Source organism: Sapajus apella, unplaced genomic scaffold, assembly GCF_009761245.1.
Source record: "Sapajus apella isolate SASKATOON/1434 unplaced genomic scaffold, GSC_monkey_1.0 scaffold1, whole genome shotgun sequence".
Lineage (NCBI taxonomy): Eukaryota > Metazoa > Chordata > Mammalia > Primates > Cebidae > Sapajus > Sapajus apella.
In genome coordinates, this window is record NW_022436941.1 from 60,032,517 (window position 1) to 60,055,025 (window position 22,509).

The 22,509-nt window shown below is 45.9% G+C and overlaps 1 protein-coding gene across 1 annotated transcript in view; it reads right to left on the reverse strand.

The window, feature by feature from the left end:
- Window positions 1-4,824: 4,824 nt before the first annotated feature.
- THBS4 (thrombospondin 4) overlaps window positions 4,825-22,509 on the reverse strand; it is a 49,700-nt gene continuing 32,015 nt past the window's right edge. Inside the window, exons 10-22 of the mRNA XM_032277288.1 lie at window positions 21,517-21,669; window positions 18,018-18,122; window positions 17,678-17,785; window positions 17,250-17,409; window positions 16,081-16,199; window positions 15,151-15,203; window positions 11,751-11,944; window positions 10,582-10,760; window positions 9,864-9,912; window positions 9,575-9,771; window positions 8,756-8,928; window positions 5,570-5,709; window positions 4,825-5,047 (exon numbers count right to left, since the gene is read on the reverse strand). Of these exons, the coding sequence (XP_032133179.1) occupies window positions 4,986-5,047; window positions 5,570-5,709; window positions 8,756-8,928; window positions 9,575-9,771; window positions 9,864-9,912; window positions 10,582-10,760; window positions 11,751-11,944; window positions 15,151-15,203; window positions 16,081-16,199; window positions 17,250-17,409; window positions 17,678-17,785; window positions 18,018-18,122; window positions 21,517-21,669 (1,692 nt within the window). The 3' untranslated portion in view covers window positions 4,825-4,985. The remainder of the gene's footprint in view (window positions 5,048-5,569; window positions 5,710-8,755; window positions 8,929-9,574; window positions 9,772-9,863; window positions 9,913-10,581; window positions 10,761-11,750; window positions 11,945-15,150; window positions 15,204-16,080; window positions 16,200-17,249; window positions 17,410-17,677; window positions 17,786-18,017; window positions 18,123-21,516; window positions 21,670-22,509) is intronic.

A 22,509-nucleotide genomic window follows, 5' to 3' on the forward strand; every position in this document is an offset into this window, starting at 1 on the left:
TGTAACTGCATGGTAAGTCAAGGAGCATCTATATGCATTTTAAACTGGAATCCCACGTTGAATTTTTTGCATTTTTTAATTATGCCAAATTCTCTAGATATTTCAAGTACTTTGCCACATATTCAAACATTATTCCCAAACACTGCACAAAAATATTAGGATGATAGGTCCAACTGAGTTCAGCATCTCTGTTCTTGGCTCTACAATTGCAGAATCATTTCTCAGGAATAAAAGACCTTTCTCCACTAAGGAAACTCTACTGCCTCAGGAAATTTGGGGTGCATGTCAATTGACCGAGGTTGTTTATGAACCAAAAGTTTGGGCAAGATGGTAAAATGTGGGGCTTTCATGAGGCTTTCCTTATGCCTGAGGCCTTCAACTCAGGTTTTTGAGAAAAACAAAATGCCCGAAGGAAAGGTTGCCTTTTACAGAAAACACGATTTTGGTGACTTTGGTTTTAAAATTAATATTTGATTAAAGTTACATATTGCAAAACCTTAAGTTAAAAAATTCAACTTAAAAATCTTATTACTCTACTATATTCTATAAATATGCAAATCTACTTATTACTCTACAGCAAAATATATAATCACTTTTAGGCTTTTGTTTAATGTTTAGTCCCATTTGCAAACTTAGTTAATTAAACTTCCTTAAACACTCTAAATCCCATTTATAAACTTAAATATTAATTTATGACATAATATACTATGCTAATTTTTATTAAAGACAATATAAATTTCATTTACAAATTTATTGTTTTTGTCATTTGATGAAATCTACCTACGTGCTTATATAACTTGTAAATTTAAAAAATTTATATAATAGATGAGAAATTATCTTAATCACCTCGATAGTTACATATTCAACCAAATTTTCCTACCTTCTGACTTAAAATTAAAAGTCTAAAAATCAAATACTCTCTTTGGGAGGCCAAAGCAGGAGGATCATTTGAATCCAGGAGTTTGAGACCAGCCTGGGCAATGTAGTAAGACCCCATCTTTACAAAAAAATACAAAAGTTAGCTGGGTATGGTGGCACGTGCCTGTAGGCTTAGCTACGCAGAAGGCTGAGGTGGGAGGACTGCTTGAGCCCAGGAGGCTGAGGCTGCAGTGAGCCGAGATTGCGACAGCGCACTCCAGCGTGAGCCACGGTGAGATCCTGTCTCAGTGATAATGATGATGATGATAAACCAAATATTCAACTGTAAACAATCCCAACTTATGATGGTTTGACTAACAATTTTTATCAGAACATAAGCCTATTTAAACTGAGGAGTATCTGGACTTAATGATGGATGCCTTAAAATTTTTGACTTAGGTTTATTGGAGTACTAAATGCACTTTGGACTTAAGATATCTTTAACTTACGGATTTATTAGGACATAACCCCATTTTAAGGTGAAGAGCATCTGTCTGCATTCTAAACTGGGATCACAAGTTCAATTTATTGCATTCTGTAATTATGCCAAATTCTCTTAGCTATTTTAAGTATGTTGCCATATATTCAAATGTAATTCCTCAATACCACACAAAAATATGAGGACTATGGGTTCAATTGACTTTAGCATCTCTATACTTAATTCTTCAGTACTAGAATTATTTCTCTGGAATAAAACACCCTCACCCACTGTGATATACTGCTTCAGGAAATTTGGGGTGAATGTCAACTATCCTGCCCTAGGAAATTTGGGGTGTCTCTTGCCTGAGGAACAGGGGCACCCCACCTCTTACCCCTAGATTCATGCCATACGTTATCTAGTTCTCCTGTGGCCTCGCTTCTGGACCAGATTCTTTTTGCTGCTTGAGTCTGTTCCTAGTTATCTTCCAGCCTGGGCCATAGAAAATGCCTGTGGATATTTCAATAGCAGGTGGCTGGATTCTGTATCCTCTTCCTTCTCTTTGACTCTGTAGCCTGTCTCCAAAATTAACCTAAGAGTAATCACCATAACACTTCTGAAGCCTAGGACTAATAACCTGGGTGGGGAGAAGGAAGAGTTTTTTTTCTCCTCTTTCTTGGGTATAAGCAGAAAGGGCTGCACCTCCTGTTGTGCACCTGCTCCCAGACCGCAGGCCTCCTCCTGCTGCCCCCCGAGCCCTCTTCCTGCCCCTAGAGATCTCCCACACATCCTGTGGGATTCTCCTCAGCCATGGTCTTTTCCCTACAATGACAATGCCTCTTTTCTTTCCCAGCTACGCCTTCCCTTCCAAGAGTACTTAAAAAAAAAAAAAAAAAAAAAAAAAGAGGATCTTGCTGTGTTGCCCATGATGGACTTGAACTCCTGGACTCAAGTGATCCCCCCAACTCAGCCTTCCAAGTAGCTAGGACCACAGGCACACACCACCGTGCCCAGCTCCTCAGTCTTCTTGATCTCCATGAGAAGTCAGGAGGTGAAAGGGCATTGGAATGAATTTGTACTAGTTGGTGAGAGACTGATGGCCACTCAGTTCTAGAGGTGTAAGATTCAAATGAGACTCTTACTAACCTAATGGAACTGTAATAGGAATTGAGTCATTGTGCTAAGGTTAGTATAAAAAGTGTCCAAGTAGCTTGGGGAGTTACCTGGGGGAGAGCATACCACACCTGCTAGCTCATCTCCTGAGTCTGTAATTGGCTAGCTTCTCTTGAGTGCTTCCTGATTTTCAACTTTTTTTTTTTTTTTTTTTTTGAGATGGGTCTTGCTCTGTCACTCAGGCTGGAGTGCAGTGGCGCAATCTCGGCTCACTGCAACCTCTGCCTTGTGGGTTCAAGAGATTCTTGTGCCTCAGCTCCCTTGAGTAGCTGGGATTACAGGCATGAGCCACTGCATCTGGCCTCATTTTTGTATTTTTAGTAGAGATGGGGTTTTACCATATTGGCCAGGCTGGTCTCAAACTCCTGACCTCAAGTGATCTTCCCGCCTAGGCCTCCCAAAGTGCTAGGATTACAGACGTGAGAAATAGCACCTCGCCCATTTTCACTTTTCTTCATTTCTTATGCAAGACATTTTCTGAAAGTCTCAAGTTTTCTACATCAGCTTCAAAAACATAAGGAAGGCCAACTAGGAATAGGACAAGGTAGAATAATCACTTGTGTGCTGATAAATGTTTAACAACCACTTCTCTGGAGCCCTGATTTTGTAGTGTTTGCCAGTTTCTATGTAAATACTTCCACCATGGCCAATTTCAAACTACCAGCAGTTTAACTGGCTCACAACATTCCTAAAACTTGAATAGTTGGCTCTTATGAGCTGGTAGGAGCTGGCTGCAGCACACTGCTGGATCCACATGCTGCTTTGTTTCCTATTGTGCATAAATAACAAGTTTTGTCTTCTCCAAAATGTAATAAGCTCTGTAAGGGATGGAATTATGTTCTAGATCTCCTGTGGACCCATGAGTTCTAAAACAATTATAGACACAAAAGATTTAACCAAGAGAGTGTTTCCTGTGCACGTAACGTGTTCTTGGGGCTTGCACAGCCAACAGCAGGGAGGCTGCCCCAGGGGTGTGCAGGGGTGGCCTCCTCCCTCCACCAGCCTCAGGGGGAATATAAGAGTCTCAGGACACTCACTCTTGTTGCCCAGGCTGGAGTGGAGTGGCATGATCTCGGCTCGCTGCAGCCTCAGCTTCCCAAATAGCTGGGACTACAGGCAAGCACCACCACGCCTGGCTAATTTTTGCATTTTTAGTAGAGACAGGTTTGGCCATGTTGGCCAAGCTGGTCTTGAACTCCTGGCCTCAAGTGACCTGCCTGCCTCAGGGTCCCAAAGTGTTGGGACCACAGGCAAGCGCCACCACACCCGGCCCCACTGGAGTTTTTGATGTAGGAGATCAGATGTCCTGGATTACAAGGCAACACACATCTCCAGGCTGTACATGTGAGGAGGAGGTCCAGAAATCCTCCACATCTCATGCATGCCTGAGATGGGTGGTCATACATATACTGTTGTATTTTTTCACTGTTAAAGTCATGGTAAAACCGTGGTAAGAGTGTCTGTTCTTCGTAAATGATTTAATGTATCTCTAGGAATTCTAGAATAAGAAAATATATAACTACACAGCAATGTTCTTTGAAACTAAAGTTCTAGAGAATTTATAAAAATTTCCTTGAGTTTCTCACTTACAACTGAAATACAAGAAAGGCTAGTGCACAAATTAGGCGAGTATCTGCCCTGTACATCCAGCTACTGTACCGCAAATAGAGCCTGTGTGGTGACTTTTTGAGCTGAGGAAGACTTTTAGGATCATATATACTCTGCTGTCCTTAAACTTAAGAGGCTTTCATTTCATTTCTTTCCTTCCTTTCTCTTCCTTTCTTCCTCTCCTTCTTTTGTTTATTAATTCAGCAAACATTTATTGGCTATCATCTACCACATTCCAGATACCTTGGGGATACTGATTACAATGATGTTTTATTGTCAATAAGCGTACATTCCACTAGGGGGAGCCAAATACATAAATAAGCTTAAGAATTACGTTGAAGGGGCCAGAAGTCTGTGGAAGGTGTAGGATGGGAGGAAAGCATCAAAGAACTGGGCAAATCTGACCCAGGACTGGTCAGAAAAACGCCTTCCTAGGGAAAGTGCCCCCTGAGCACGTGTTTGAGATTCCTCACCCAGAATAAGGAGGCTGCAGAGGTGAGCATGGAACGGTTAGGCGTTGTGTGTGGAGCAAACTGGGGGTACCCCGGGTGAGACCTCTGGCCTAGGCCTTGTGACTCACGCACAGGCTCATGTCACCAGCTACCGGGTCTGAGGAGAAATCACCACCCTGCAAATTAATGAGGATCCCTCCGAGAACGGGCACCCCAAAGCCTGAGCCACACGACAGTCATGTCTGAGCAACACGGTTTTTAAAAATGATCTCTTCTCCTTTATTGCCACATTCATAGAAAACGTTTTGAAATATCTGGGTTGGTAAAAGCCACAGTGTATATAAAGAAAATTAGAGGAAGTTAAAAAATATATGATTTTAGTGTTCGGAAAAGCAGTTACGGATTGCTTCCTTGGTTTAATTATCCAAGCGGTCGAAATTCTGGGTTTGAAACTCTTGGAAGTCCTCAGGGATGGTGTCTGCAATAGGAACGGGCACAGGGAGGTTAGCTAGGCTCCTTCCACCCCGCCGTGGACCCCACCCGTGGCGCAGGCATCCTGTAGGGGGCGCTGTCAGCCCGCCCAGGAGGCCACGCAGGCCCTCGCCGCCATTTTTTCCTGCAGACTGCTTTGCAAACCGTTGGCTTAAAGCCCAGGAGTCCTCCTTCCTGGGCCTACAGAAAATCAGCAGGCAGAGTGGATTTTGCATCTGTGATTATGTTTGAACCACAGGAAAATAAAGGCTTCCTGCAAATTAAATCTGACTGAATTTCTCACCAAACCCCCAAACCCTAAACCATGCAGTTAAATTCTGCGGGTCTTAATTTCCATGTGTATAAAATAGGATAAATGCAATCTGCTTTTTACTTCTGGTACAGGGACTATCAGGTTTTAACGACTTTGTGGCATGGGCTTTTGGGGGGAAGTGCAGTACATAAATAAGGTGGCAGTATTTGATTAATGCTGGTAACAACATTGAGTAGTAACAAGAATGTACGTTACCATTGCAGCGATACTTGAGGTTGGACCAGATGATGTTTTCTTGAGAGAAGCAGAAAACGCCAAGTCGGCCTCCACGCATTGTGGTGTCTATGGTGACCCCAGAGTCGGCCACCAACTCAGAGCCTTCATAAAATCGCACCCTGTGGACAACACAGCCGGAGGGATCTCCATGAAATCCAACCCGTGGTAAAGGACCCACTGTGAGGCCCAGGGCCCCACTTCTTACACACCTGCATCTTTACTGTTTTTTTTTTTGAAGATGGAGTCTCCCTCTGTTGCCAGGCTGGAGAGCAGTGGCACCATCTTGGCTCACTGCAACCTCCACCTCTTGGGTTCAAGTGATTCCCCTGCTTCAGCCTCCCAAGTAGCTGGGATCACAGGAGCATGCCAACACACCCAGCTAATTTTTTGTAATTTTAGCAGAGGTAGGGTTTCACCATTTTGGTCAGGCTGACCTCGAACTCCTGATCTCGTGATCCACTTGCTTCAGCCTCCCAAAGTGCTGGGATTACAGGCATAAGCCACCACGTCCTGCCTACTCTGTTTTAGGCTCCAGTTTTTGCTGACCTGGATTGTGCTGTAGCTGTTCCCCCTTACTTACTAGGCTGGAAGTCCTTGGGGGCAGGGAGTGTGAGTGTGTGTGTGTGTGTGTGTGTGTGTGTGTGTGTGTGTGGTGGGGTGGGGTGGGGTGGGGTTGGGGGTGGTTGGTTCTTCCCAACTTCTGTCTCTCACAAAGCCTAACATGATGTTGGGGACACTATCAACTTGAGTTAAAAAAAAAAACAAAAACTGATGTCATAAATGAGAAAGTTTGGTGTCTTGTCATGTGAGTTACCTTGTCTAGGTGCCATGCTTAAAAACTTCTGTTTTTCCTTTGATCTGATTTCTATCTTTTGGTAGGCTCTCAGAGCAATGATTCTCAACAAGAGAAGCACTCCCTAAGTGGAGGTGAAGAAATGTGCCGGGAAGCTTTGGGTTGTCAGAGTGGCAATGAGTGATGGAAGCCAGGGATGCTGGATGGCGTGCAACGCCCTGGAGAGAACAGTCAAAACCTGTCCTGTGCTCCATACACTACTGGAATGTTCCTCAGATACCTGGGTAGGTGCAGAGTCTGTTTAAAACTATCGGGGCCTAGAACCTGGCTCCCTTTCATTTTTTTTTGCACAAATTTTAATATAAACTATTTTCCAGAGTAAATTGAGAAAACTACTGAGTACTTTTTTTGTTTGAAAATTAACATTCTAAAATGTTCACCATTTGAGAAATTCAAATCACTGTCAGCAACAGCAGTGTAACTTGAGTCACTGATACAACAGTCTGTGTTAGAATGTCACCTTTATGGTGATTCTAGGTATGGGTGCAAGTGTCTATTTTGTCTTCTGGTGTGGCTGTGACCAAGTATTTAAATTGTTTTGTTATAAATCATTCTTATTTTTCTATTATATTGTTAGGGGTCAGATTGATTTTCTTTTACTTTGAGATGACTCTTGCTTTGTCACCAGGCTGGAGTGCAGTGGCGTGATCTTGGCTGAGTGCAACCTCCGCCTCCTGGGTTCAAGTGATTCTCTTGCCTCAGCCTCCTGAGCAGCTGGGATTACAGGTGCCCACCACCATGCCCAACTAATTATTTTTAGTAGAGACAGGGTTTCACCATGTTGGCCAGGATGGTCTTAATCTCTTGACCTCGTGATCCACCTGCCTCGGCCTCTAAAAGGGTCCTGGGATTACAGGCGTGAGCCACCATGCCTGGCAGATTTTTTAAGATTATGTGGGTAGGGCACTTTGGGAGGCCGAGGCAGGCGGATCACGAGGTCAAGAGATCGAGACCATCCTGGCCAACATGGTGAAACCCCCGTCTCTACTAAAAAAAAAAAATACAAAAATTAGCTGGGCGTGGTGGCGTGCACCTGTAGTCCCAGCTACGCGGGAGGCTGAGGCAGGAGAATTGCTTGAACCCGGGAGGCAGAGGTTGCAGTGAGCTGAGATTGTGCCACTGCACTCCAGCCTAGCGCCTGGCAACAGAGTGAGACTCTGTCTCAAGAAAAAAAAAAAAAAAAGATTATGTGGGTAGGTAGGTTGTAATTTCTATGATTCCATTTTGGGATGGAAAAGGAGACATTTCAAAATATTTATTATAAAAAAGGGGCATTGGGCTTAGGGCTGAGAACATGATCATCTTACTTGAGACAAAGAGTACATTTGACATAATGTCACAAAGAGAAACAAAATCTGAATTTGCCCTCATCACTCTTTTTTCCACAAGGCTGCTTTCCTGGCCTGATGAGGAGAATGCACTCAGTACTCCTTCCTAAATATACTACGTAGGCTAGGCTGGGTGTTGATCTTCAAGTTCAGTAAATGAAGAAAAATACTATCTACATTTCAGAGATACAGCCCTAAGCCTCCTAACTCCCGAGAATACTTTCTTTAAAAAAAAAAAAAAAAAAAAAAAAGTTCTATAAAGAAACAGGACAGACTACTTTGGCTTACATGACACATACTCTCTTTGCCTCAAAGTAGGATGATCATGTTCTCAGCCCTATGAAGCCCAATGCCTCTTTTTTAAATAAATATTTTGAAATACCCCCTTTTCTGTCCCAAAATGGAATCATAGAAATTACAACCTCCACAGTTCATGTCATGTGTAGGAGATGCCAGGCTTTGTGCTAGGCAGTGAGGAGACCAAGATAAAATAATAAGGTGCAGGTGCTGCCCTCAGGGAGTTTGTGATCTAGTAGGAAGACAGACTGTAAGGGATGTAGTGCTGTCAGGGTGAAATGTGCACGAGTAAGTGATTACACAGGGCCCAGAGGCATCACAGGGGAAGGTGTGGAAAACAGACCCCGCCACACCTCTTACCTCGTACCCGTTGGCATGTCCACCTACAGGCTTCTCTGCAGAGCATGCCAGAAGGGCACAGCATCCACATGCACCAACCCCACAATGCTGGGTCCTCCCCTCAGCTCTGCTCCTTCTATCCCCATCTTGGCCCTACCATCCTGTCCGGGTGGTCCGTCTGAGCCTGAGTGCCTTCTCCCCCACTTCTTTTCTGCGTTCCCCCTCCTGCAGTCACAAAAGTCCTGGCATGTCCTTGGGGACTGTCCTAGGTCAGAATAAGGCTCTGGGATGCAGAACAGAGAGTGATTTGCTTCTAGAGCAAGGTGAGGAGACGGATCTCCCACCTACCTGATGTAGCCCACTTGCGGCCTGTGCTGTAGAAACCAGCGGTAGGACACCTTGTCCTTCCAGCCCACGTTCCTGGAGTCCTTCCACAGCAGCCTGACCTGGTCGCTGGTGTCCCCCGTGTGCCACAGGGAGTTCCGGAGATGCTCCCCTGGACCTGTCTTAGACTTCACAGCCTGGATGATGACATGAGCAAGGTATTAGGACAGGACAGAGACCCCGCCCTTCCTGCTTCCTGGATCTGAAGTGCTGATCCAGGTTACAGTCATGGTTACAGTCTGGCTGCCTTGGATTCAGAACAAAGCATACACACTTAAATGTCATTTCAAGGAGGTGACCCCAACCCTTTACTACTAAGCCTTGCCTGGTATTCCACTACACATCCCATGTTGTTCCTGCTGCAAATCCACTGTTCCCTGCATTTGCCCAGTGGGGGCTCCCATCAAACATCTAGCTACTTAGGTCAGCCTTGTGTCCTAGCCCGAGTGACAGAGGTAGCCCTTCAGCCCTCCTGTACAAGGTGGACCCACCGATGAAACTTATTAGCCAGTTTCCAACACAGTGTGCCTGAAGATGCACTCCACGCCTTCCCCTCTTTGACCTCACGTGGGCTGGAATTCCCACCATTAGAGGTTAGAATGTAGTTGCTGCACAGGAATGAAGGCAACGCCCTGGGTAGGCTCTAGTCTTCCCTGAGTCTAACGTGAGCATAAATGCATCAATTTTTAGATTAACTAAGTACCATATGGGAGAATACAACATTTTAAAAAAGCAGGAAGGTTCCAGAAGAAAGGGAGATGAATGACTTCAAACCACCAATACCTTGAGCTGAATGCCAGGTTCTGCAACTGCTCGGAATGGGGTGGCTTGCCAGTACGTCTGCTCTGTCTGCTTCCACATGACCACGTAGAAGCTGGAGCTATCCTGGTAGCCAAAGATAAAGCCTGCATAGTCATCATCTGTCTGGGTATTGACATGGAAGGTCCCTTCGAAGTCAACGCCATTAAAAGCCGTGTACCCTGTAGGGATCAGATAATATTAGAAAAGTAGCCAAGCTACACCCATAGCTGGAAGAATTCTGTGGGAGTGGTAACTGAGGCCCTGGACATACCCACTGCCAGGCCAGGATCACTGTTCATGGTCTGCACAATCTCCATGCCCTGCAGAGAGAGTAGTGGGAGTTCAGAACAGTCTTGAAGAGGGCCAAGTAACCTTGAGGAAGCTCAAAACCGCAGGCACCATGAGTGAGTGGCCAGTGACATGTGGCCTCCATATAAAGATTTCATTATCTGAGCAGTTGCTCTATGGTGTTATGTGCTCAAAGAAAGCACATGCTTGTAAAGGTTAAGAAAAGCTCAAAGCTGAATAGAAATAAGTTTGCTAAGACTGTCACTTAAGTTGACTCAATGGGCCCTTAACTGGGGAACATACAACATATACTTCTAATCAATGTGAATTGCTCTGTGACTCTGAAAAATCTACCAAGCCTCTCTGTGCCTGCCTTTTGTAGTTACACAGTGAGGAGGATTTGCAGAAGGCAGTCTGTTGCAGAGATCAGAAGTGTGGGTTCTAGGGTCAGACTGCCTGGGTCCCAATTCCAGTCATCTCAGCTACTTACCACAGTGCTACCGTCATTAAAGCTGTTACAATCATTAAATCTGTAGCAGACTATTTCATCCTCAGTAAAGTGGGTATAATTGGTCTGTCGTAGGGCTATTGAGGAATAAGAGGATGTGAACAATGCCTGGCCCACCGTCTGCACCTACCACTATCAGAAGGGCCTCTGTTGAGAGGCAAAGCTGAGCCGCTGCCACCCGTGTGACACTCACCTGGTTCAGGACTACCCAGTTGGGATCGATCTGGGCATCCCCTTCGGGATCCAGAACCACGGTCTGGTAAGCCCTGAAGTCGGTCAGGGTGACCTCTGCGTTCTCTGGGCAGACGTCAATCCGATCGATGACCTGGTCCTGGTCAAAGTCAGACTCACAGATGTCTCCCACCCCGTCACCTGAGTGGGGCAGAGAAAGGACAGAAGCTCAATAGCACTCACACCCACCGCTACTCCTGGGCAGGGAAAGGGGCTGCATGAGGAACAGAAGGACCCAGGCTCCTGCTACCAGGGCCATCATTTCCCAGCAGTGTTGAGAGGAGCCCTGGGGTCACATCTGAGCTGGTCCCAGTCCCATCCTGGAGTCCTTGTACTGGGTGAGATCAGTGAATAGTTGCCCACCACTCTGTCCCCAGGAAGTTCTTATTACCTACAGTTGGGTTCACCAACTGGAAGATCTTAAGCTTGAGCTGACATAAGCAAATGTCTACAGCACTTTCTGGGCTGCAATGTGTAGAAAACAGGGAAATTATCATTGTTACCAGAATATCTCTAAGACTATAACTTCTGGTGGCCCCTAGACTGAATATGGCCCCCAGGTATGTTCTGCCAGCTCCTGTGCTGGCACTGCATTTTTGCACGTGCACTGCTGTGGATGGCCACGGCCTCTCCAGGTCACCACAGTCTCCAGCACCCCTGCTGTCTCATGTCTGGCTTGGTGCAGATATTTTCTTATCTGCCTGGCCCCTGCAGGCATCTGTGTTTGTGAACCCAGCATACACCATTTCTGCTGTGCCATTCTCTCTATGCTGCTCCTTTTCTGGGACTCCCAGGGGAAGGTGGCAGGTGACAGGTTAAGATGGTGGAGGAGCTCTGCAAGCCCTTTGGGGACTGGGCCATAGTGTGGCTGCTTCCCTGCCCTGTGTGACTGAATCCTAGGGTTGTTCAGGAAGATGCAAAGCAGCTCCGTCCTGACTGACTTGGAGACTCATGTCTACCAGATGTCTGCAGTCCACACAAGCTGCAGCTATGCAGAGAAGCTGGGTGTGGAGAAGCAGCTGATGGGAGCTGGGGATGTTCTGAGTCTGTGCCTGCAGAGAGGTGTGCCCCCATGTGCCTGGCCGAAGGGAGCCCAGGGGTGCTGTGCAGCTCTGGGCTGAGCCAGCTTACTGTTGCTGTCCTCCTGGGCTGGGTTGGGGACCAGTCGGCAGTTGTCTGGTCCAGGGGGCACCAGGTCGGGGATACCATCATTGTCATCATCATCATCACACTCGTCACCAATTCCATCCTTATCGGTGTCCAGCTGGGCACTGTTAATGACGGTGGGGCAGTTGTCTGTGCTGTCCTGGTGCCCATCTCCATCACTGCGGGAAAAGGGACAGGTGATATGGCTCACAGTTCAGCAGGGAACAGGAAGCCTCCATTCTCAGGAAGGAGAGTCTGTGCTTGAGGGGTTCTGTTTTTTTTAACCGGGGTTGGCTTTTAAAATCAAACTACTGGAGTCATTCCCTTAGATAAGGCTGCCCTATGGGACTCACAGACAATTCTCCCATCCTCAACCTCTGGAAAGAAACGAGTCATTTCCTACTCAAGATGATAAAGGTCTATTTCTAGGAATTGTGACCAGATGCTCCTATTGGTCCCTGGGAACTGCTAGATGACACTCCACTCAGAGGATGTGTGAGGGGAACAGAGTGATAGGCAGTGAAACCAGACAGCCTCAGTGTAAATCCTGGCCCAGCCAGTGGCCAGTGTGTGACCTCAGGCACGACATCCGACCTCTCTATGGCTCAGTGTCCTCATCTGTCAAATGAGAATAATAGCACCTACCACATAGGGTTGTTATGAAGATTAAATGATGAAAACCATCAGAATTTTGCATACTAAATTTCAATATATGAAAAAGCACTGACTCTTAGGGAGCCCTACAGTGTTTTCTGTTATTTACTCTTCACAATCCTGGCTAGTAGATCCAAAGAGGATTCAGACCTGAACGCCATGGGGAGAAGGGAAAGCGAGCAGGGCCACACCTTCCTGAGGGGAGTATGTAGGCCAGGATCTGTGCTGGTCTAAAAGACTTCTCAGAATTCTCCCTCTCTGTCCACCTGACTTTCCAGGCTGAGAGGCCACCTGAAGATGAGTGTGCCCCGCCTCCCGGAGGTCTCCTGGAGTCTGGGACCTCTCAAGGTTACTCTGGAAGAAAGTGAGTACTCCTTTCACCCTGGTCCACCTGCAGCCTGTCCTGGGTCAGGAGCTGCCCATGCGCCCTCTTGGAGAGGCAAGCCAGGGACCAGACGATGCTCTCAGACCACACTTTCCAGATGGCACAGGGGGACGGAAAGGGCCCAGTGAAAGTGAGGCCAGCCTGGACAAGCAGAAGATGATGTGGCTCAAACAGCAGAATCCCTGTGCCCACAGCAGGGCTGCTGTATAAGACACAAGACAAAGCCATTTCCATTAGCAGCCGTGCTATATAGCCCTGAACATTAAAAACAAGCAGTTCTTGTCCTCTTCTCCAAGGTTCACCTTTGTAGGAATTAAAACATAGCAGAATGAGTCATCTGTTTTGGGCAAATATCTAGAGGCTGGTGGGACAGGATATTTTAGAAATTCCTGTAGATAGCAGTCAGAGTGCAAGATGATCTGCACCAGGGAACATTCTTGATTCACATCATTCAGGGCAGTTGTCAGGATACAGTCCCACCTTCCCCTCGGAAAAGGAGACGGACATCTGACGTCAGGCTCTGCTGCTGACGTGCCTTTCCTCGTACTGTGATATCAGTAATAACGTGGCCCCTGTTTTCTGCATGTCACCTGAGGGCCAGTACTGTTCCGGGAGCTTTACCTACATTATCCTGAATTTTCACCATAACCTGCCTGATGCATTTCTTTCTCTCTTCTTTGCAGATGAAGAGGTTGAGATACCAAGAGACTGGGAAATATGCTTACATTCACTTAGCTAGAACAGTAGCCCTCTGTATCTGCGGTTCTGTATCTGCAGATTCAACCAACTGAGGATTAAAAAGATTGGAAAAATAAAAAATAACAAAAAAATACAAATAAGAAACAAAAAAAATGCAGCATAATAACTATTTATGTAGCATTTATACTATATTAGGAATTAAGTAATCTAGAGAAGATTTTAAAAACACACTGGAAGACAGGTATAGGTTAGATGCAGATACTACATCATTTTATTTAAGAAACTTGAGTATTTGAGGATTTGGGTATCCTGGGGGCAGAGGGGTATCCTGGGAACAATACCCCAGGATACTGAGGGATGACTATATATACTTTCCAGCAAGGACACAGCATAACGAAAGGGATGCACACTTTGGAAGGCTGAGGCAGGTGGTTTACTTGAGGCCAGGAGTTCAAGACCAGCCTGGCCAACATGGTGAAACCCTGTCTCTACTAAAAATACAAAAATTAGCCAGGCATCATGGCACACACCTGTAATTCCAGCTACTCGGGAGGCTGAGGCATGAGAATCACTTGAAGCCAAGAGGTAGAGGTTGCAGTGAGCCAAGATTGCACCACTACACTCCAGCATTGGTGACAGGGCAAGACTCCATCTCAAAAAAAAAAAAAAAAAAAAGATGTGGCTTCATAGAAGCTGTTCTTGAGTAAGGTTTGGGTCAAGAACTGGTTTCTACAGGGCAACCTCTGATACAGGTATCAGGAAAGAAGTTGCGTCTTCTTGCTTTGCCTTTTAGAATCCTTTCCCTCTCTTATCCCTGTCCTGGCTGCCTTTGTAAGAATTCCCTAAGGAGACAAAAGGGTTTAGAACCTTGGGTTGCAGGTGCCTCTAGGGCTGAGTGGCACATGTCTGTTTTTGGTGATACTCTTCCGGAATCTGAGCAGCTGATGCAGCCTTGAGTCTTAATGTAAGACTCCAATGTGTTGAGCTAGTAGGGCTGACAAAACTCACTTGCACAGAGCACTTCCACTTAAAGAAGGGAAACTGAATTAAAAAACCATTTCAAGGACAATGAAATAATAGCAATCCCTCAGCATACCGACAGCCTTCTATTGTGGGATGATGAAGTTTTCCTGAGCTGAAAGAATATAAAGAGAGAGCTAATATCTGTTGAGTGCTATGTATATAACAGAAAGCATAAGCAGCACCTTCCATGGATCAACTCAATCTTTACAACGGTCCTATCAGCCAGATCTAGTGTCATCCTCATTTTCCAGATGACAAAATTGAGGCACAGAAATATTAGGTAATATGCCTAAGGTTAGCTGTCATATAAGAAAGAGAGCTGAGATTTATGTCTAGCTGTCTTAATCCAGAGCCCATCTGTGAAGCATGATGCTATATTACCTCTCCTGAAATAGATGTCACTTGCTGGAGTACCTAGTGACCTATTCTGACACTGTTCTGCCCTATTCAGAACTTTCAGGGAGAATTGTCATGGTAACCCTGACCGGAAGCAGGGTTATTATCCCACCAGCCGCCCAGTCCCTCAGAGAGATCCCAAGGAATGGAGCAGCGGGAAGTTCTGAAATGTAAAACCGTCTCTGGATGTTGGCATCTGGCTCTCTGCAGTTGGGAGACAAGCCATACCTGTCCTGATTGGTGTCACAGGAGTCCCCAACCAGGTCATTATCCACATCAGACTGCAAAGAGAACAGAACATGTTATTTATCTCTGGGCCTGCAAGTACAGAATGCTCCAGAGAAGGCAGACCTCACCCATCATCATTGGATTTGGGGAATTATTTCTCCGGAACTGGGGTGGTGCAAAACTGCAAAAGGACAACACCATATTGGTGTAGGCACAATGCTGAATTTTCAAAAAAGCCTTCTAAAATATCAGGCTACATGGATGGGCTGCCCACACACCAGATGAGCTGATTGGAAAGGGGCGCTGGGGTAGCATGGTAGCAGGTGGAGGCATGGAACCTTGGCGTGGGTCAGAGGGAGCCAGCCGCAGGCATGGGGGGAAGGCAAGTTGAGTTTGCTTTGCTTCTGCAATTTGAAATTCGGCCAGAATGGTGAGTGAGTCACAGAGGGCAACCATGACTCCCCTCTCTCAGGGCTTTAAAAATAAATGACACATCATACCCAATTATCCAGATGGGGAGGAGGCGTGAGAAGGGAAATGCAACACATCACCGGCTGAACTTAATCTGAAATGTCCATACATAGCTGTGTAGGGGTTTGGGGACTAAACGGACACAAGGCTCCAAATGGTTAATTTCCATGTTCCATTTCCCTTTCTGCAGGAAAAAAACTCATGTCGGGCATCATTAAGCTCGTATTACTAACCTCATAGGCAATTGACAGCCTGGGAGATAGTCCCAAGGGCTTCGCATCTCGTGTGGTGTTCATCCCACCATCTTCAGGCCTACAGTGTGTCATTTCTCCACCTCTGCTTTGTTAGGTAAGTGGCAACAGCTAAGAAGCCCTGCTGTTTCTCTAGACACCCTTCTTAAATGAGTCTCTGCACAGAGGGATTCAGCCTGGAGTCTGAATTCCCCAGTATCCTACTAACCTGGTTAGGGTTGCTGATATCAGGACAGCTGTCACAGGCATCCCCCACACCATCACCATCCTCGTCCCGTTGGTCACGATTGGGAAATCTTGGGCAGTTGTCCAAAATGTTTTTTATTCCTGTGAGAAAGAAATGCTACCTTGAGTCAGGGGAATGTCACTGACTTCTAGGTGCTGTAGAGATCAGGCGTGTGGCGAGTTGCTTAGGCCTGGGCCATTGTCACATAGGTACTGTGAGGAGGTGGCTTCAAAGGATGGATTCTGGGAGACTTCAAAATGAACAGCTCTCAGAGGCATTTATGCACTGAATTCTAATCTGCCCAAGATGTCAAGGGCTATGACAGCAGCCAGGGCAGGTGTCATGATGGCTATATGGGCTGACCCTGGAGAGGGAGGGTCTCGTGGGTATCTGAGCGATGATTGAGACCCTAGGGCTCTAGGCAGCGTTGTGCTGGAGCTGGGTCCATTGTGTCCCTCTCTTTTTAGTTTTGTGTTTGATGATGTCACATTGGTGGCTTGAAATCAGCAATGATGACAGTACGGAGTTACATCATGGAAACTCGCAAATGCTATCAACCAGGGCTTTCTGTGGTTTGTTTAGCAGCACACCACTGGATCTGGGTCATCAGTTAGGTTTGCAGAAGGTGAGGTCATGTTTTAGGGGTGTACATGTTCTGGAGTGTTGTGTGTTGTGTGTATGTGTATGCATGTGTTTTTTCGAAAAGGTTTTTCCTTCAAGGGCCCACAATGGGATGTTGTAGCCTGTGATGCATAGTCTGTGACCCTGCTCAAAGCCTTCTCATTCAGTTCTCTATTTCTAGGTCTCTCACATATAGAAAGGATGGTGGAGAGTAGGGTGAAGTATGAATGGGAAGGGAGATGCCCCACAAAGACACACCCTGGCAAGACACTGCTTGAAGGGGTCCTATAAAGTTTCTGGCAATGATACGGGGTCCTGGAAACATCCAGAGCCATTAAATAGTGGAGTGGGCTGTGGAGTCTCCTTCCACAGACACAAGTCCACCTTGGGCCCTCCACAGATGCAGGCCACAGTGAGCCACCCACAGCTGGAAGTCCCCAAGTCCCTTATTCTGTTCCTACTCTTGAGAGAGACCAATGGAACAAGGTCAGATGAATCCCAAATAAAAGACAAAAGCAAGACAAATCTACCATCTCCATCCATGTCATCATCACAGGCGTCTCCTCTTCCGTCCCCATCCGTGTCTTTCTGGTCGTTATTTAAGACACTCACGCAGTTATCACAGGCGTCCCCAAAGATATCTTTGTCGCTGTTCCTTTGGTCCACATTGTGAATCAGGACACAGTTATCCTACATGATGAAAGGATGGAACATCACTCAGACTTTTAGTAAATCCACCTCCCCCACTGTTATGAAGTGTCAGAACTCTGGTGGCCCAAGTTTGTCAGTTTTATATGTCAAACATTTGTGAATCTTACAGGGTAAAAAGCTGCAGTGCTATGGAATGCAGGCATGGAAACTAACATTTGGGATGATTCATAGAAACAGTTGACTTCACAGGCTTTCTCCCATCATCCCTGTGCATGGCAATTCACAGGCCCTCTCTGCAAACAGGTACCTGCTCATTCAGGATCCCGTCTCCATCAGCATCCTCATCACAAGCATCACCAATGCCATCTCTGTCTGCATCTTCTTGGCCAGAATTTGGCACATACTTGCAGTTGTCCTAAAGGGGAAAACACAGCTCTGAGTGACATCCTGCATTTGTGTTAAATCAGTAACCATTTCGGACCTCAAGACAGTGTGGCTTCATTGTTGGTGGCTGTTTCATTTAATCTGAGATGCAGCTACTTTACAAATGCAATTTTAATTTAGATCCACAGAACCTCTCCTCATAGAAGATAGGACTTTGGGAAGCCACAGTGTATGTGTGCCTACTGCCGCCCCACACCCCTTACCTTCTTGCAGTTCCTAGCAGAGCATGGCAATTCTTCGTCGGGGTAACTGTCGATGTCCACATCCTTGCCACAGACATAACCATCGCCAGCCCAACCGACTCCACACTGTGAAGGGAAAGCTTTTCAGAGGCCTGGGAAGCTGAGCCTGGCAGGGAGCTGGTGGCTGACAAGGGCCTCTGCTCCTTTGCTCGTTCCCAGCAGGAGGGCCCAGAGTCGCACAGCTTTGTTGGGTGGGGCTTAGAAACTATTTAATGGTTCCCTATTCAAAAGATGTCAAGGGAGATGCAGAGAGAAAACTCTCCCTCCCACTCTCGCTTCCAGGAATGGGCAGAGCAGGCAGCAGAAGGGAGACAGGAGGAGGGGACCCAGAAAGTCACAGGGAACTGGAAACAGAGGGAGGGAAAGCTGACCTGGGACCAGAGGTAAAGGAGGGAGGAGGGAGAGAGTCTGAGGAGCAGAGCCTGGGCCGAGGGAAATCAGACTTACTAATCAGAGCACAGGTTAAATTTCCTGGCCTCTCCACCCAAAACAAGGAGCTTTCAGACCAGTGACTTCCTCAGCTGCAGCCTGCCTGTTCTCACTCATCTGTGCTCTCCCTCTGCAACCAGGATTTAGGAGGCAGGATTCCACAGAGACCCTCCAGGGCTCCTGGTTCCTGCTCACTTGCCCCAGCAGGGCCTTTGGAAGGCCTGGAAGGCTGATCCACGGGGTGGGTCCTTGACTCACTTTAATGAGGAAAAAATGTCCTCTAGGAACAAATACATTTTTAATGAGCCATTTTCTGGCAGATTCAATTATTTTAGTAGTCACACCAAGTTTATTAATCCTTTACCATCTGTCGTTGTGCCTTATTACAAATTCAAAAACATATTAAGAGCCCCATCACCCAGCATCCCAGTGGAGTCGTCAATTTGTTCACAGAAAATGAGGATTTAAACAGAGATCTACACTTGCTTCTCAGTGACTGCTTTTTGGTAATAAACAAGCCCAACCATGAGGAATTCAGGAACTTGCTGGGGCCATTTCCCCTCCGATACAGCACATTCCTCCATCCTGACCTTGTTACAGAATATCTGTATTGCCAGGGAGGTCTGACTTTTTAATATTGATTTATTTAACTCATTTTTGATTCTTAGATTTCCTATTTGAAAAGTGGTAGGCTTATTATGGAAAATTGTGCATGCATAAAGATAAAGAAGCATGCTGGGTATGGTAGCTCAGGCCTGTAATCCCAGCACTTTGGGAGGCTGAGGCAGGTGGACCACAAGGTCAGGAGTCTGAGACCAGCCTGGCCAATATGGTGAAACCCCTGTCTACTAAAAATACAAAAAAAAAATTAGCAAGCACTAATTGAACAAGCAAGCACTCAGAGATTTCATCACCACCAGGCCTGCTTTACAAGAGCTTCTGAAAGAACCACTACACATAGAAAGGAACAACCAGTATCAGTCTTTCTAAAAAAAATACCAAAAAATAAAGAACATCAACATAATTAAGAACTTGCATCAATTAATGGGCAAAACAGCCAGCTAACATTAAATGGCAGTATCAAACTCACATATATTGTTATTAATTCTAAATTTAAATCGACTAAATCCCCCAATCCAAAGACACAGACAGGCAAAAAAAGCTAAGACCCATTGGTATGCTACATCCAGATCCATCTCACATGCAAGGATGCACAAAGATTCAAAACAAAGGGATGGAGAAAAATTTACCAACCAAATGGAGAGCAAAAATAAATAAATAAATAGCAGGAGTTGCAATTTTTGCTGATAAAATAGACGTTAAAGCAACGAAGATCAAAAGAAGCAAAGAAGGATATTACATAATAAAAGGATCAATGTAACAAGAAGAGCTAAAGATCCTAAATATATACACACCCAATACAGGAATACCCAGATATATAAGACTTATAAAGAGACTTGGACCCCCACACAATAATAGTGGGAGACTTCAACATCAATATTAGACAGATCAATGAGACAGAAAGTTAACATCGATATCCAGGACTTGAACTCAAATCCGGAATAAGTAGACTTAATTAACATTTATAGAACTCTCCACTTTACACAAAATATACACTCTTATCAGTACAATATCATGCCTATTTATAGGTTTAAATGAAATATTGGTTGGCTGCTTGTTAATTATTTTCTTCCCTCATTTTTTTTTATGTCTCTATTATTAAACACAATTAAGGTATACCCATTTTTAGACTGCATTCTACCCCGAGCAATAAAGCAACACCCCTGTTCTCTCTCCCTCTTCCTCTTCCTCTTTCTTCCTCTCCTTCATTCTTTTTTTTTTCTTTTTCTTTTTTTTTTTTTTATTCTTTCTCTTTCTCTCTTAAAAAAAAAAAAATTAGCTGGGTGTGGTGATGGGCGCCTGTAGTCCCAGCTACTCAAGAGGCTGAGGCAGAAGAATCGCTTGAACCCAGGAGGCAGAGGTTACAGTGAGCTGAGATAGCACCACTGCACTCCAGCTTGGGGGACAGAGCCAGACTGCATCTCAAAAAAAAAAAAAAAAAAGATAAAGAAGTATAACTTTGAGATAAAAAAGATGGAAAAGGGCTCAGAGAACCCGTCTTGCTGCTCCAGGGTGATCACTGTGAACCAGTGAATCCAGAGTCTGACGCGCCCCCTGCCGAGGTCCTGGTGCCCTGGTAAGTACAGACGAGAGGGCCACCTGAAGTCTGCTGATTTTTCAGTGCCCAGCATCCCCACGACTCTGGATCCTTGGATTTGGGAATGGATAGCAGGAGCACGCCTTCTCCTTCACAAAGGACCCACCACAAGCTCAGCACGAGACCCACGTCAGGCCCTGACATGACTGCTCCATTCTCTCCCCAGCCTCCCCTCCCCAGACCAGCTCCAGGGCTGGAGACTGCACGGGAGGCGTAACCATTCATGGAGCTGTCTCTGATTGGAGTGGAGGTAGACATAGAGCATGGCAGCCTCTGGCCCCTTTCAGTCACCTGCTAGGAGATGGGAGGTTTCTTCCTGAGGGCCTATGCCAGCCCCCACCTCTCCATGGTGCCTTCCCCACCCCAGGATCATTGGGGCAGACAGACCCTGGAAGTCGTAAGAGTGAGGACAGTTAGAAATGACAGCAGGTATGCTTGCCATTATACAAGCAGGTAGACGGGGCAGAAGAAGGAAAGGGGAGAAGGAGGTTCCTTCACCTCCCTGCTGCTGGCTTCTGGGCCTTTCCACAGAAGAGGCTTGGGAGCTCGGGCTCCATTGGGGGCTTTGGCATCCAGGTGCCCAAGTGGACAGTGTTGCCCCACAGTCAAGAGGGAGAGAAAAGGCAGCTGATGGCTAGATGGATGTCAGGCTGTGCCTCACAAACTCGGTGTACCCTGTTTCTATTATGCTCTGTGCTCATTCTGATGCTTTCATTTTGGAGTACTTTTACCTGGAAGCACGTAGAAACTGGAGAGAGGTGGTGTTTAGAATGAAGGAGGAAAAATGATGGAGGAAGCCAAAAAACAACTTACCACACACGTCACATCCCCCTGCCTCTCTTCAATGCACTGGGCATTCACACTGCAAGGGTTCAGCTCTGGGTTTCTGCAGTTTCTTTCCGTTTTGCATCCTCTTGTCTGATCACCAGTATACCCTGGCTTACAAGGCCCACAGCGGTAGGATCCCTGCAAGGAACAAAGATCAGACATTGAGCTGGAAGCTGTGAGCAAAGGTACGGTTACTGTGTATATTTTCACAGGTACTCATTGCTGGCAGGATTTAGGCATCCTGCCAGCAGGCAGACCCATGCCTGCCTCTCTGCTTACGTGTAAGATCATATGAATGTGGGTGAAAACACCATCAGACTGGAGGCTCCGTGTGGCCACTCTGACAAAGAAGGAATAGAAGTGAAGAAAGAAGGCTGGATGGTGAACCAATGACACTGATTTGCCTGTGACACCATGGAGGGCAGAAGGGGAGAGGCCAAAAGTTCCAATGAAGTCCTGGGAGGTGGTATGAGAAGTTTACTCTGGGGACAGGGAGATAATCTGCTTAAATGCAAGTTAATTTTTTTTCTTGCTATTCATTTGGCTCTTTTACAATGGAATGACAAAGGAATGGGTGCACTGAGAAATGCTGGTGGCCTGCACTGAGAATTTTTGATGAGGTAGGCTGAGAAAATGACAAATGAGCTGTCAGTGCCACTGCAATGACACTTCAGGGGCCAGGTATTTTTGCGTGTGCACATGCGCGCGCGCGCACACCTACACACACACACACACACACACACACACACACACACACACCCCAAATTAAAATTTTCAGCTTTATTGAGGTATAATAGACAAAACTGGATATATTTAATGTGATGTGATATATGTATACATTGTGAAATGATTACCAGTTAAGTAACACATCCATCAACTCACATAATGACCTTCCTTTTTTTTCTTTTTCAGTGAGAACACTTAAGATCTGCTCTCTTAGCAGATTTCATATATATATATATATATATATATATATAT